The sequence below is a fragment of the Spodoptera frugiperda genome, chromosome 28 (assembly GCF_023101765.2).
Source record: "Spodoptera frugiperda isolate SF20-4 chromosome 28, AGI-APGP_CSIRO_Sfru_2.0, whole genome shotgun sequence".
Classification (NCBI taxonomy): domain Eukaryota; kingdom Metazoa; phylum Arthropoda; class Insecta; order Lepidoptera; family Noctuidae; genus Spodoptera; species Spodoptera frugiperda.
Window position 1 is genome coordinate 7,752,586 of NC_064239.1, and position 16,579 is coordinate 7,769,164.

At 33.8% G+C, this 16,579-nt stretch overlaps 2 protein-coding genes across 3 annotated transcripts; one reads left to right on the plus strand and one right to left on the minus strand.

Annotated features, from left to right (window-relative positions):
• Positions 1–9: 9 nt before the first annotated feature.
• Positions 10–9,179, plus strand: LOC118282112 (protein sly1 homolog). Of its 2 annotated transcripts, none has more exons than XM_050705933.1 (11): positions 10–28; positions 2,576–2,735; positions 3,903–4,204; positions 5,255–5,344; positions 5,506–5,764; positions 5,998–6,156; positions 6,490–6,665; positions 7,019–7,289; positions 7,600–7,729; positions 8,205–8,420; positions 8,942–9,179. In XM_050705933.1, the coding sequence occupies exons 2-11, from the start codon at positions 2,590–2,592 to the stop codon at positions 9,050–9,052; spliced, it is 1,860 nt and encodes a 619-aa protein (XP_050561890.1). In that variant the 5' UTR covers positions 10–28; positions 2,576–2,589; the 3' UTR covers positions 9,053–9,179. The 2 variants fall into 2 exon arrangements, with proteins under 2 accessions (XP_050561890.1, XP_035458922.1); XM_035603029.2 differs by lacking the exon at positions 10–28 and adding an exon at positions 2,326–2,496.
• Positions 9,173–15,861, minus strand: LOC118282113 (calcium/calmodulin-dependent protein kinase type 1). The gene is made up of 2 exons (XM_035603031.2): positions 14,522–15,861; positions 9,173–13,461 (listed from the first exon to the last, which is right to left on the minus strand). Exons 1-2 carry the CDS (start codon positions 15,598–15,600, stop codon positions 13,251–13,253), a joined length of 1,290 nt encoding a protein of 429 aa, XP_035458924.1. The 5' UTR covers positions 15,601–15,861; the 3' UTR covers positions 9,173–13,250.
• Between the last annotated feature and the right edge of the window lie 718 nt (positions 15,862–16,579).

Below are 16,579 nucleotides of genomic sequence, written 5' to 3' on the forward strand. Positions count from 1 at the left end.
CAAACCCCCTGACATTCGTCAAATAAAGGTAGGTGCTGGTTACGTGCGCATTCGTGTCAAATTAGGTTCCGTGTGCAGCCAATGATATTGACAATATATCCATCGGTTTTAAATAAATGGAAAGGAGCTGATGCAATACGTGAAGGATGCAGATGACCCTTATATAAAATTATGCTCACCTTTCCCATGTTCATATTACCTATACCTATACATCTACTGTGTTTATATTCCAAACATCCTAACAAAACTTCCTTCTGATATGCTTATAAGTATATACTTTTTTACTATTCAATAATGTACCTCTAGGTGCTAAAAAGAAAATCCTATTTCGATGTAGGTGCCATGTGGTGGAAACCAACTGTTGAAGTGGGTACCCACCTAGGCCGTATGCAAATCGTTAGTTACTAGATTAAGGCAATTAAACAAATATCTAGGAGTTGGTATTATGCAAACCTGATGCAAGTATTGCTAGTGCATTTTTACTGATAGATCATTCTAGAGCTTTTATTTTACCTATGTGTCTTTTTTTAAGGGGTAAAATCATCCAATGACTTCTCCTGGGCTCCTTGGGCGAGACGAGAGGGAGTGTCAGACTCTTACTGGCTAAAACCACCCTGTTCTTACTCCGACCCTTCGAGCCGGAGCCTCGGTAATCGCGCTAAGTAGTCCGCAGCTCCGAATCATTTTATGTGTCTAGAACCCATTTCTGCAATCAGTTTGAAATACGGATGAAATAAACAAAAAAGGGCAGTCTGAAGAAGGGATTTCTGTTGTTGGTTACTGAATGCGAACCTTTTCCCAGCACTTAGTATTGGATAATGCTACTATGTGCTTATTACTGCTATTCTCGTATTTTAGTGTTCTAATTAGAGTGACAAATTGACAATGCCACATTAACTAAATCCGCAATAATCATTAAAAAAAAAAGTTGGTGGCACCGTATCATGTTGTATTCTAATTTATAGTGGAACTTAAATAAAGTATCCAAATCTAACTTTTTTAAACTGGTTATCATTTTTTTCTACTGTGCGATGCAAAGGAGGGTAGATAGTTTTATATAGAAAGCTTAGTAGATACGCATCTATGTAGGTATAGTAAACCCCATCGGTCGACATGCTTTTACTACTAGGTATTATTATTTACTACTGACAAACAAGTAATGTTGTGTAAACTCAAAAAATTCCTTGTAGGAATCCAACCCATGACACGTTGCATAGCAGCCGATCGCCCAGACAATAACTTTGCTATAACCGCGCTGCATGGTCACATTTTAACTAATAAACTAACATCTATGATTCAAATTAGCTTAAGCCTAAAAAGTTTTAACTTTAAACGACCTAAGTGAGTGACGATCTACATACATCTGGTTTGATCCTTATACATCGTGTCCCTAAGTACTACTATGCTGTATACACAACACAGCTACTTAGATTTCGTAACGGGGATGCCATAATTGGACATTGTTGCACTCGAAGAATCCTGCTCGGTACCTAACAGGTTAATTTACTTACGCTTACATATTAGAGGGACAGTTGATAACAAGGTAAGGACGTAGTGATGTACTTGAGTAAGCCGTTATTTTCAATTATTTTTTAAACAAATATGGGTAAAGAAACTGAAATTGTTTCTTTATTTAAGACATACATAACATAAAAAATCCTGTTGATCGAATATTCGCAATTGCAACTCGTTAAAACGAGCAAAAGGTCTCTGGTCTCTGGTCTGGTTCGATTCCGGGGTCTGGCAAAATATTATATAGTAGGTACATCGTCCTGTGAAATGAGACATTCGACCAACGCACCGCGAATATAAGCAGCTAGAGTACTCTCCTCGAACCATAAAAAATTTAAGAAAAAGTTAACTTCAAAAATTTTACCTCATGATCATAATATCTTGCAAAATTCTTCTCTTTCCAAAAGTCGATGTGTTACACATAATTATCATCGGATAGGTACCAACTGTACTAAATTAGTTTTTCAATAGTAGCATGAGGTTTGTTATACCCGGTAAGTAAATATGGTTCTCGTATTGCATTAGGCTCATCTTCTTCTCCATTACATGGTACTCTTAAAATATTTTGTTTATTTTTCAAGCAAAAAGTATTTCATAATAATATAGTCTTTGGTAACATTAAGTACTGGCTATATTTCAAGAAAAAAATAGTTTCATAGCCATATAATCATAAAAGGAAAAAAACATTTTATTTTTTTCTGAAAGATAATGGTTTTCAATGGTTCATAAATTCTTTACTGCCATGCCTTTTTTTAATTCTTTTTCATTTTGACAATGTATCCGAATTATTTCTGAACGATGTCTCTGCGGCCGACGTGTCGCTGTTCCAAACGTCAAATTTGACATTTGAAGAAATACAACTCCCGAAGAAAATAAATGGAATTAAACGTTTAATAATTAGTGTTTTAAACCTAAATTGCCATTGAATGAGAGGGATATTTATTTAGCCTAACAAAATGAGTACTTTACGAGAGCGACAACTGAGTGCGTATTGTGTTTAAGTACTAATTGGAGATTACACGTAGTGGATAATGGATTATTTATTTGTGTTATAATTTTGCAGATGCTTTGAAGCAAATGTTGAATTTGAATCAGCCTTTGACTAAGAGCGTGGCATGTGAACCTACGTGGAAAGTGTTGATCTACGACAGAGTGGGCCAAGACGTGATATCTCCATTGATATCTGTCAAGGAACTTAGAGAGCTCGGCGTGACTCTGCATGTGTGAGTAACCATTAAATGATGTACTTAGGAACCTTAATTACTGGTACTTTAATGTACCTAGCCAGGACTCTGTTATCCAACCATTAAAGATCTTAATATGAACAGACTTAGTTGATTCATTGTGAAAGGAATTGATTCTACATTTACAAGTGCTTACAATCACTTTCTTTCTATAATTATAAACGGATTTCACTAGAAAATGAAACATAATTGCATTAACTCATAACTTAAAAGTAAGTATATTAAGTAGTTATATTACAATCAATACAATGAAACAACAATATTAAAACAATAGGGGATCATAATATCATCAGTGACAAGGTGATATTAAGCTAATATTGTCATTATTAAACATGAACAGCAGTTGAATGATTTAGTTGTATGTTTTGCAAACAATTGCAAAACCATTTCATAGTATCCATTCTTATTAGTCAATACATTTTAGACAATAAGAAATAGTATGTAATTTATTTGTCCTACTCTTATAATTGTTATTCTAGTCTTAATCCAGTAATGTTATATCTCATTAGCTGGCCTGGCAAACTTCATACTGCCTCAAAAAAAATTTTCTCACCTTTTAAGCTTGCCCTGGACTTACACAAATAATTCACCCAAATCAGAGACCAAAATAAACCAAATTGGTCCATCCTTTCTCGAGTTTTAGCAAGACTAATTCACCCAAATCGGAGACAAAAATAAACTAAATTGATCCATACCTACCTCGAGTACCTGGAGAGACTATATAGATATTCTTCATTGATAACAAAAAAAGCCTCTTAAGCTAGAAAGTATAACAAAATAAGTATCTTATAAGAAAGGTGTTTGTCTGTTATAACTTTCACCAGTTTGTGATTATAATAGAGGGTCCAATCATTGCATACAACAAGCACTGTTTTCTTTTAACAGCTGCAAATGAGTTTTTATTGTTTAAATAATAATTTATTGTAATACTTGAATGTAATACAGGCCATAAGAATTTAATAAATAATGTGGATTTGCTTTCTTTTTTTCAACAATGTAGTTCTATTAAAATATATTACAGATAATAAAAATATTATGATAAAAATCTCATGATAATGTTTTCTTCATTATCAATAAAACTAGATTGTTATCTATAAATTATGTTATACATTACAATATTAATCTTATTAAAATTATAAATTCCAGACAACTCCACTCAGACCGTGACCCAATACCGGAGGTTCCCGCAGTATACTTCTGTGCACCAACGGAAGAGAACCTCGGTCGTATATGCCAGGACTTGGACAATGGCGTCTACGACCAATACCATTTGAACTTTATCTCACCAATAACAAGGCAGAAACTCGAAGATCTGGCAGCTTCAGCGATTCAGTCAAATTCCGCAGTAAATATTCATAAGGTGTATGATCAGTACCTGAACTTCATTTGTCTGGAAGATGATCTTTTTATAATGAAACATCAGCAGTCTGATTCTTTATCTTACTATGGTAGGTACATTTTACTTTACAGATTTTATTTAAAACATTACTGCTTAGATAAAATCTCAAATTAAGCAGTAATTGATAATGGTAGTTTTTCAACATAAAACTTTTGTTTTTGTAAAATGATTTTAAACACAATTCTAATAAACCTCAATTTAGTCTCATTTGAAAACCTATGAAACAAATACCAATGGTTTTCTGAATAACTTATACTAACCCCAATATAAACCAACCTATTTGAAAGATACCTTATTCAAAGGAGATGGCTAAATGACTGACCCAGGCATAATAACAAGAATACGAATTTCACGCTAACCCGTATCATTTAAATATTCACTTATGAATTATTTTGTGTTTAACTAATTCTTATAACTTGGTGAACAAAAATTAACAAAAAATAAGTTTCATATTTGATTTTTTTCTGTTGTGGTTTGACATGACAACACGGAAGTAGGTACTGCAAGCTATTATTAGGACATTAGTTTCCCCGAAAATGAAATCGAAATAATTAAACGAACATCAATTTTTAATAACGGTAATATAATGACTTTTTTCTGAAACCAAATAATTGTAAATGTTTTGATCGACACAAAATATATATTTTGTATAAGATTGCACAATCTTACTATATCTTTTGTGTCTGTCCTTGGTTACTTTGTGTTCATTATCTAGTATAAGCAGAATTGTTTACCTATCTACCTCTGTATAAATAACTTTCGGCTCAGGTACATCAAAACGCCTTGATAAAAGTTCACAGCAATGTTATAGTTTGAAGTTTTTGTAACGTTGTTTGACGTAGGAACGCTACTTTATTTTCAGGATTGCGCAGATATGCCAAGTTTCTGGACCTTCTTAATTACAAAATATCAATTTTTAATTATGCGGCTTTATTTATTGCTAGGTACCATATTTATACCATATTTATTTGTACGGGTTACGACGTCCATACTTTGGTTTAGCCATGTCCTTTGAATTAATTGTCTATGTGTAGATAGCTCTACTAAACTATCCTTTTTTAACCTATAAATTAAATATAGTAAAATTTTCTTCTTTCAGCCATTAATAGAGGTGATACCAAGGACACAGAAATGGAAGCTATCATGGATAATATAGTTGAAAGTCTATTCTCAGTATTTGTGACATTAGGTATGTATTATGCTATCACAACTATGATTCATCAATCAATATGCAAAACAATAGTAATGAAGAAAACAGTTCAGTAATTGTACTGCATAAATTATTAGACATTTTAATATAATAGTATATTTATTTACTTCTATTTTAATGCTTATTTTATTTATTTAAAGGTAATGTTCCTATAATTCGAAGTAGCAAAGGTAACGCCGCGGAAATGGTTGCGAAAAAGCTCGATAAGAAACTGCGAGAAAATCTATGGGATGCAAGAAATAATTTGTTCCATGGCAACACTGGTCAAACTGGTTCCTTCAGTTTCACACGACCGATGTTGATATTATTGGATAGGAACATTGATATGGCAACACCTTTACATCACACTTGGACTTACCAGGCTTTGGCGCATGATGTGTTGGATCTTTCTTTGAATAGGTATATTTTTTTTATAATTTTACATATTTTTAACTTGATATCTTTAATTACTCAAAGGGTGGCGAGGTCCTTTATTTATTCCACTAACAGAAGATAAACCTATTACAGTAACAATCTAAATTAAATTTTAAAACCCAGTAATCTTTTGCCCTACCTAGCAATGAAATCCGTGAGGTGAACTTGGCTGTAATTTGACGCTTAGAATACTAAAAATATATATTTATTTTCCTCAGAGCAGTGGTACCTGAAAACCAAACGCCGACGGTGCAGGATCAGAAATCGAAGACGCGAGTCTGTGACCTCGACTCCAAAGATCCGTTATGGTCTGAACATAAAGGCAGCCCGTTCCCCACCGTTGCTGAAGCTATACAAGAAGATCTTGATAAATATAGGTATGTATAAATATTGAATCTAAAACTAAGGTTTTTTTATGGAACACGCCTATCCAAACGAGCAGACGTATCGCCTGATGGTAAGCAATCGCCGCCGCCCATGGACACTTGAAACACCAGAGGTGTTACAAGTGCGTTGCCAGCCTTTTGGGGTTTAGGAATTTAAGGGTTGTTGGGGAATCGGGAATTGGGAAGGGGGGAATTGGGCCTCAGGTTTCTCAAAACTTCTCATCTTGTGTTACTAGTATTAGCTGCAATTTTAAAATTCAGGGATTTATGAAGTCAGGTGAACAATATAGACAATTTATCGAAATAATTTGATTATTTTTATAGGAGTTCAGAGGCTGAAGTGAAGAAATTAAAGTCGTCGATGGGCCTGGACGGTGAAAGCGATTTAGCTCTAAGCATGGTCAGCGACAACACGCAGCGACTGACGAGCGCCGTCAACTCTTTGCCACAACTCATGGAGAAGAAACGACTTATTGATATGCACACCACTATCGCTACTGGTAAGGCGCAATAAGATTAAAATGACATCTGATCTGAACCATTTTCAAGAAAAATAAACTACTCCAATTGAATCTCTATTGATCATTAACACATTGAACGCCGTGGTGGTCACCAGTGACCGACGTTAGCGGAGGGTTTGCCTTCAACAGTTTTCTATTACAAGTCAAATACTGAACTAGTTTGTAAAACTTGCTTACGTTTGATAAAGTATAATCAAAAGACTAAATAAAGCCTATTATCATAGGCGTCATTAATTTTGTTTGGGTTTCTCATTTGATGACAGAAGAGCTAATGCAATTTATGATAATATGGTTCATTATTTATTTTATATATATTTTTTTTTTTATTTCAGCCATCCTAAACTCAATAAAATCAAGGCGACTAGATTCCTTTTTTGAATTAGAAGAAAAAATAATGAGTAAGAGCAGCGGTATTGAAAGTAAAGCGGTTATGGACCTTATATCGGACCCCAGCGCGGGGACGCCGGAGGATAAGATGCGATTGTTCATTATTTATTATCTGTGCACATCACAAATACCTGAGGACGAGTACAAGAGGTTCGAGGCAGCGCTACAAGCCGCGGAGTGTGACATCAAACCAATGGCTTACATGAGGCGATGGAAGTGAGTGTAATCATTTATTTTTTCATGTATCTCTCAGAAATACCTAAACCACCTAATCGGTTAAAAGTATTTATTTATAACGATGATATTGAGCTGTGCCCTAAAACTACGACCACCGTATTATCTAACAGCAGTGTTCTCCAATGGAATGATGGCAGATGGAATTAAAATGTAACCTCCCGACTGATGATGATGATAAATAGCTTAACACGTTAACGTCGGACAATGGTGACCGACGCTTAGCGGTAGATTTGCCTTTAACAGTTTTCTTTCGGTAGTTACTGCTTTAATGCTGCATTATCATTCACAGAGGTTTCACGAAGATGTCTAGTCAATACGAAGGTGGTGGCACCAAGACTGTTTCCATGTTCTCCAAACTCGTGTCCCAAGGATCTTCGTTTGTGATGGAAGGAGTCAAAAACTTGGTCGTGAAGAAACACGTGAGTATAAAAATACACATTGTTACTTTCTTGCATAAGTGAGTACTTATTAGTTTTTACAACTTGTGTGACGAATTTGCTATGTTGTTGCATGCAAACTAGAAGATAACTAGAAGATCCTTCGATATTTTTCTTATTTTCCTTTATGTAAGACTATATAATTTTAGCTTTATAAAACAATGTAAATGAAGATAGATGGAAAACTGTAGGTAACCTCTTTATGTGGTGAATGTGTATATCGCGGTCAACTTTTTTATGACCACGATCAGTGCAACATGATCGAAACATCATATCGAAATGCTACCAAAATGGTAAAAAATTTAAGTAAATCAGAAGTGAATGAGTGCAAGCAAAAACAATCTTGATTTGTCTAGTAAATAGAGATTTAAAGTTGTTTTTACCATTTCTGTTGATTAAAGACAAATCTTTCTATCTTTTTTATAGTATAATAAACCATTGTCTTGTATCGGTATAGAAACTGCCAGTAAGCCGCACGGTGGAGGCGGCCCTGAGTGGCGGCGGCAGTGGCGAGGGTGCCGGCGAGTTGCTGTGGCTGGACCCGCGCGCCGCGCGCACGGACGCGGCCGCCCGGGCGCGCTCCGCCAAGCACTCGCCGCCCACCGACGCCGTCGTCTTCCTCGTAGGCGGCGGTAACTACATCGAGTATCACAACCTTATCGATTTTACTAAGGTATGCAGTCTACATATGGTATAAAATATTTACTTGGTGATTTTTTCTTGCCTCCTTGCCCCATCCTCGTTGATAACAGCGTTTTTCAAGTTTTAGCTATTTCCATATAGAGGAAGGATAAAGAAACGTCATGCTTAAGCAATCGCCGCCGCCCATGGACACTTGATTTGGTATTTGCCACCAGAGGCGTTACAAGTGCGTTGCCGGCTTTTTGGGAGTTAGGAATTTAAGGGTTGTGGTTCGGGAATCGGGGATGGGGAAGATTGGGAAGGGGGGAATTGGGCCTCCGGTAACCTCACTCACACAACGAAACACAACGCAAGCGTTGTTTCACGTCGGTTTTCTGTGAGGCCGTGGTATCACTCCGGTCGAGCCGGCCCATTCGTGCCGAAGCATGGCTCTCCCACACTTAGCAATTTTGTAGACCATTGATTTTCTATCATACAAAAATTATGACTGTGGAAACTATCCATGTGATATTATGATTATATACAACCTTTAACATAATTTTATTATTTTAGCAACAAGCAACGAGCGGGACTTCCAGGAAAATCATCTACGGTGCGACTACCCTCCCGAACGCCTCGCAATTCCTAAAACAGCTGTCACTTCTCGGCGAGGAGATACAGTAGACATTCCCGTCACTTCTGATATTATATTCATTATGTATATTGTAATATATAGTAAATGTTATAAATAATTAAATTATAATAAATATCGGTGATTTGTTGCAAGGCAATGAAACGAATGTCTCAACAAGTTGGCATTTTATTTACAATGACATTGAAAATATAGCTAACATCTAAGAATCTACTAATAAATTTTGATTGTTTTAAACAAGAAGTATAAAATCTAAATCACAAGATTTTTCAACATTAATCAGATCTTAGTCACAAGTTATTACAACTTCCCGATGAAATGTCTGTTAAGAAGACTTTGAAAAAGAAAACAATTTCACAACCCAAACAATAGATAGAACAGAAACAATGTATATACCTATCGAATAAAATAAACTTGTTGAATTTCCCCCCAGCCCTTAGACTATTGTGCTTAATTAGATAAATATAGAAACTAAAACGTGTATGTTTATTTAAAACATATACATAGTTAATAACCTTCGAAAAATAGTAAATATGTTATAGATTACTCTTAGACTAAACATATTACGTTAATGAATAAAGAAAAAAATAATTAGTATTCAAATGACAAGGAACTTGTATTTATCTCGCTTAGCACTGCAGTCTGCTATCTATTGCGATAAAACTCGATTTAAAAGTGTCTAACAAACAAGAAATCTTATAGTATGTTAAGTATAATATTTATCACTGATCATGATATGGTTTTGGCACAGTGAAAACTCAACTAACAACATAATGAAAATAACTAGAGAGCAAACATATGTCGTGTATACTGCTAAGTGTGTAACAATGGCAAGATCACGTTAGCGTATCTACTATTATTCGGTTATATGTGGTAAACAAACATCTAGTGGTTATGTTTGTGCAGAAAGAGGAACGGAAATCAAATAAGGTGTTCCAACACCGGTTTCGGTACAGTTTACATAAACAATAATTAGCTTTAAAAATATCTCTTACATAAAACATTGTGCGCAGTTAAACAAAACATTACATACGGAAATTAAATTATAAAATCGATCATAATTTATAAATAAGTAATAGCATACACTTGGTAGAGACATGGCACATGTATAGGTAGCCATTGACACAAAATGGTTAAAAAACGTTAAAACGAATATTATTATTATTATATTAAGAGATTATAATGGGATCTACGCCCGTATGTCAATTCATAAAATACATGACTACAAAAATCCTCATTAAGAACACGTTTACATAGTATACCAACATTTGATAAAACATACACAGAGGAGTTACATAAATTAGGTATAGGACGTTAGATTTTAAATGAAATTTAACAGTTTCTAAAAAGTATTACGAAACCTATAATAGTACTCTTATTACTTAAACTATAGTAAATACAAGGAGCACTGACAGAACTACTAAAATTACACAGATATTAAGGCGCATTTAGACAATTATTTATTGAACATTACTACACTTACAATTATTAAAAACTTTAAAGCAGTGCATGCTTAACAATCAAGCGATGATTTATTATGACAATAGATCGAAAACATTAACGAATGACGCGCTTCCATTTGCTCTGGGAGGCGCGCCGTCTAATTATTACCAACAAGTCAGATCAATAAATATTCGGATTCAAATAAATTTCTATAACAAAACGAAAACAATTGCACAAAACATAATATTTTTGAATAAAATACCTTCCTGTCCTTTCTCCTACTGAGATAAAATTGTAAGTATACCTTGTACCATACACTCGGTACGTACCCGCGCCACGGCGTTCGTTGAATACTTGTATCAGAAGCAAATACATATCTCTAAAGTGTTATGGAACGGAAGATTTAATATAGACACAACTCGCACATCATCAGACTTATAAGATTCATTAGGCCAATTTTCATAAATATGAAATGAAAAATTGGTTCATATAATATAATATGCATTATATCAACAACACCATGGCACGGATTTACAGACAAATTCCATAAGCTGCGATTTAAAGAAAAATCCCAGTGTAAGGTATGGACGGAAGATATATAATAATAAACTTCATATTATAAAATTAAAATATGACATAGAAAAAGCTTGCATCGACGCCCATACCACTCCAATATAAATAGACATTAAAAACAATCATAATTATGAACACAAGTAGCTTCGTATTTAAACAGTAACTAAATAAAGTCCTAATTGGAATGTTGATTAATTTTGTGTATAAGCTTTGCAAATAAATAATATGCAAATAGGCATGATGATAATCTACTAAGTACTTATACAAAATTGATGCAAAATATAGATAAGTACATCAATGAAATTAATAAAAAACAAATGCTCTTCCCTCACTGTTTGTTCAAATATAAACAAGTCAGTTATTAAAAATAATATTTTTGTAAAAAATTATACTGCAGAAATGGAATGTCAAGTTAATAAATTCATTGCCAAATATAATCATTCTCTGTGGAATGTTAATATTACGCGACAGGGAAAGACATACAACCAAAGCTCTTTTATAAGAAGCTGGTTTCATAAATAATTTTCTTCATAGCAAAAGCTGCATTAATAATAAATATTCAAAAGGAAAAAATGAGATTCATCGAATCTGTACATGATACGCTCTTTTCTATAGATAAGCTGTCAACAATGTAGCGAATAGCATAATTTGCACTTCAGCTGGCACATAATGCGTTACGTAAATTCCGTGTAATTCATAATGTATAACTCCTTTTACGTTGTTTATACCAATAAATATTTTCACTATTCTACCGCTACAGAGAAACAACATATTTTATCAAATGCAAAACTCGTTAACTTTACCTTACATTTTACTCAAACAACGGAACATTGAAAATGCTGCGGATATTACCTACACAGGGTTTTACAGAAAAAAACTAGCTATCACTTTACAATTTCAGTCTTGCGTACAGATCTTTCACTCTTACCGATAAAACAATAAGTCGAGTTGCGCAAAATATTGTTGGAATAAACCATGTAGCTAGGTAATGTCACGAGATGATATTAGCAAAAACAGCACTATTTTATAATCGTTTTAAACGCGGAGTATCATATAACAACATTGAATTCAACAGTGCGTATAGGTAAGATATCATAATTCACTACTTAACAGGTATTTGAATATGACAGTGGATATATAGGACTTAGCTTTAGAATCACAAAACTTACGCTAGGCATAGCATAGGTGATCATTTAACAAACTTTAAAACAACTACTTCAAGGGTCAAATAGAATAATCACAATACATGATGTCACTACAGCAAATTTCGTTAACCAGTATCTAAATAGATACTCCAAATGGATATAAGTGGGATGTAAGAAGCGGTACAACATTCTCATCGCCTAATATACTTTATCATATCCAACCATTATCATTTTAATGTAAATATTCGTTACTTTATAACTTGTAACTCTAATGAATTTGCAACAGACCTTATTTTAAATGATTTGTCAGTATCACCATACCTAAGTAATAACTATTAAGTCAGTATCTTTTAAAGAGAACATTTTATTACCCTACCTAATTAATATTGATTTGCTTCAAAATGTAGTAAAAATTAAATCAGAAAATTCGTAAAAAAAGATTCATGTTTAACAGAGATAGTATTACAGATACACATTGTCACAGTTAGTTTAACTGGACATGAAGAGAAAATATATGCATCAAAGAGGAGATACACATGTAATGAAATGATTATAGGAATACCGATGAGTTGAAGAGGTAAGCATAGTGTAACTCCATATTTTTACTTTTCACTACAATTACCATATTATCCATAATAATTATTTACCCAATTTAAAAATGGTATATACCTTTATGCAAGCAGAAATGATAAATGACTAGACATAATGTCTTATAAACAGTTCGTTGATTTTTAATCATTATGTAACATGCCTACAATTTAGTTTTATAAGCTGCTTCCAAATATATAGCTTTTGAGAAGCGCTGATTTATAGAACAATTGTATAGCATAAAGGCGTCACCATAATAATAGCGCTGACGCGAATCTCGTACGCGTTTCTTAGCAACTGTTTTGACAATGAATACCAATTAATTGTGATATCTACCAATTTAACAAGCCGTTCACCCAATGGTGCTGTAACAACGGGATTGCGTCGAACTTTGTCATTTCGTTAAAAACCTACTATATAAGTTATGTTTCTAGGCAAGTGTAACAATGGCAATCGGAAGGTGGGCAGTCAGACAATACAGCTATTGTTTGCTTGAGCCGCTGGCATTGCGACTTGAGCTGCTGCTGCTATTAAGTGCCATTTTCTTCATTTGCCTGATAACCGTAGTAGCATGGTACGCCTGTTTCCAGCGGGACTTGGCAAAGTTCTTCTTGAGCTGTTCAGAAACAGTGCCATGGATGTTCTTGTTACTGGCAGCATTTCCAGAGATCCAAGGATGGTCCAAAGCTTGTCTGAAATAAAATTACTTGTTTTTAAACTATAATATGCTAATAGAATAGACACATAATACAGACTATATTCAAGGCCAAAAGACAAGTTGGATTTTTTGTGAAGTTATTTAAAAAATATATTTATTGTGGCTATTTTATATGTAGGTATAATTTATTCTTGTTTTATTTAGATTTTTAACCAGCAGAATGCAATATAAAATAGACTGGTTGGTAATATTGACAAAAATATCATTAATTTTAAACTAAATCCCTACATGAAACCTGTTAATGCACATGAAATGTACCCAAGTATCATGGAGACAGAATTGGTATGATGAAAGTCAATAATATAAAAAAGGGTTTGTATTTATAAGAAATCTTCCTTGAAGGATCAATTTTGAAAACAAATATGAAAGTCATTGAATACTTTTTCTTTACCCTCCTATGGATAAGAAAATTACTAAACAAAGTAAGTTTTTATGTTTCACTTGATAATATTCTAATAGATAAATTCATAATATATGCATCAATTAACATTTTACAGTGTTGATGAGCAATTTAAAAATAGGTATGTCTAAGCTTAAGCTTCTTTCGCTATACAGAAAACATTTTTATATATTTTTTCCTTGTGTTGAAAGACAGCATCATAATATTATAATGAAATTATATTTGTTTGTAATCGTAATCTTGACATATTTATTAGTATTTAATACACAAAAAATTACCAAACTACCTTCAAAATAACAGGGCCCTTAATTGTTACCCGCATATTATTATACATAAAGAACTACCACAAAGGAAGCAACAAAATATTTAAATTTGAATATACCAATCTTGGACTTAAACATAGAATGTATATAAAAACTAATTAAACAGTAAGTTTATCAAAACTGAGACAAACTAACATATTAAACATAGGCTACAGACTCCATATGTGACATAAAAAAAAATCTTTGTCCTAAAATAAGAGGGTAATAGTTACAAGTGCAGTTTTATAACAGTAATTTATAGTCACTATTAATAAAGGAACAACAAAATATGAAATAACTATTGTATGTTAGAATGAGTTTAGTGTACTTACTTGCAAGTATATCTCTTGTCCACATCCACACACATTAAATGCCGAATGAAATCTTTAGCTGAATCACTAATATCATCCCAGTAGGGGGAGTCAAATTCAAAGTCTCCTTTCAAGATCTGAGCGAACAGGTTAGCATCATTCTCATCATAGAATGGAGGGTATCCGCAGAGTAGAATGTAAGATATTACTCCTATACTCCACACGTCCACAGCCTTGCCATAAGGCTTCTGTGCCAGTACCTCGGGGGCAACATATCCAGGTGTACCACATGCCGTTGCCATGATGCCGGAGTCTTCAATCTTGGACAATCCAAAATCGCTTATCATGATCTTACTATCCTCATCAGCACTGTAATACAGTAAGTTCTCTGGTTTCAGATCTCTGTGTACCACTCCTTGAGAGTGCATGTAGTCTACTGCTTCCAACACCTGTCTAATTAGATTGGACGCATCTTTTTCAGTGTATGACCCTTTCTCAACGATTCTATCGAACAATTCTCCACCCGTGACGAGTTCCATCACCAGGTACACTTTATTTTTGTCTTCATATGTCTCGAGCAGCTGGACAATATTCGGATGAGAAAACATTTTTTTCTCGGCACCCTCACCTTTGGCTTGTTCGCTAAATCTTTTCAAGACACGAATTTCATTTTCTAATGAATCTTCTTTGCCTTTGAGAGCCTTTTTGTCGATAATTTTACAAGCAAACATCTGCCCGTTTTCTTTGCTCTCTATCAAACGTACCTCGGAAAACGCTCCTGTACCCAGCAGATCTTTGACGACATACTTGTCTTCGATTGATGGCTGTTTCTCTGAATCTTTAGCATCTTTTTTGGACTTCCTCCCAAAATCTTTTTTGCCAAATAAAGGCATCTTCGAGCCCCAAACTCGCAGATTTTGAACTACTCTACTACTTAATAAATATCTACATACACACTGTAGAATGTAGATAGGTATGTCGAGACTAGCCCGACAGAACAATAATCTTGCTCGGTTGGATTCACGAATGTTGCGCAGGGCGCCCAAGGTCAGACGATTTGTCAAAAATCCGTTATGCGTTTTATTCGCTGTAAACTTCATTATTAGAAAATGGTTTTTGTTATAACAGTGGCATTTCCACTAATCGTATTTTCTATTTTAACACACAGTATGAAGTTTTTGTTATTATAATAACAAAAAACAATATTTACTATAAAATAAAGAACTTTAAAAATTCAAACTAGTTGATAACAAGCACTCTTAGGTAAAATAAAACGTAAAGTTTATCACCGACATGTCACACTAGCGCGCGACACACATTACCCCTCTTAAAATCAAGTTTGCACTACAAGCACTTGATTGAGATGAATTTGTACATGCGTGCAGAACTGGTATAATTTATTCATATCAGTTCCAATACTGTGCGTCTCTTTTCCATAATCTAACAAAGATGAGTTACGTAATGATAATAATATTGTTAAGTAGGTAGGTATCTACTATAATTTTAAATGATAACAGAATACAAAGAGACGCACTTATAATAATTATTTTATTGATATCTTTTCTAAGTTTATTAACTTTAAAGGATGAATGTAGTAATGAAACATTTTTAAACAAAAATAAACATTTTGAAACCGCAATACTACTAACGTGCGCAATTTAGAAGAAAATACTTAGTTAAATTTAACGGTAGGGTAGGTAGGTATGTTAAGGATTCTGCTCCTTTTAGTCGTTTAGAAGTTGTTATAAATTTCTTAATTAGAAAATCAAGTGTGTTGTGCGTGTAGTCTGATCCTTTGTGGTTCACTTATGCATATGCGTGAAAACTGAGTAGTTTTTTGAGTTATTAAACTAGGTGCTTACCTACTTAATTTCAATGTATAGTACCTAATTAAAAGCAGCTTTCCCATTTACTATTTCTATTACGTTTTTCACTTTTGGTATTGAAATACAAGTAGATAGGTATTGCAAAGTTCGGTTTCGTTTATTAATATTTTATTATCGTAAACCAAAGATTTCATGTTCTGGCATCCCTAATATACTTTTCACAACCCCCGTCTATATTTTCCATTGTCTATGA

What these genes read in the sequence shown, in the direction of transcription:
- LOC118282112 (XM_035603029.2), top strand. Translation starts at nt 2,469, where the DNA reads ATGAGTACTTTACGAGAGCGACAACTGA. An exon ending in TGATTCTTTATCTTACTATG is followed by an intron (nt 4,205 to 5,254) that starts GTAGGTACATTT and finishes TTCTTCTTTCAG; the next exon opens with CCATTAATAGAGGTGATACC. An exon ending in GCACACCACTATCGCTACTG is followed by an intron (nt 6,666 to 7,018) that starts GTAAGGCGCAAT and finishes TTTTTATTTCAG; the next exon opens with CCATCCTAAACTCAATAAAA.
- LOC118282113 (XM_035603031.2), bottom strand. Translation starts at nt 15,600, where the DNA reads ATGAAGTTTACAGCGAATAAAACGCATAACGGATTTTTGACAAATCGT. An exon ending in GACAAGAGATATACTTGCAA is followed by an intron (nt 13,462 to 14,521) that starts GTAAGTACACTA and finishes ATTTTATTTCAG; the next exon opens with ACAAGCTTTGGACCATCCTT.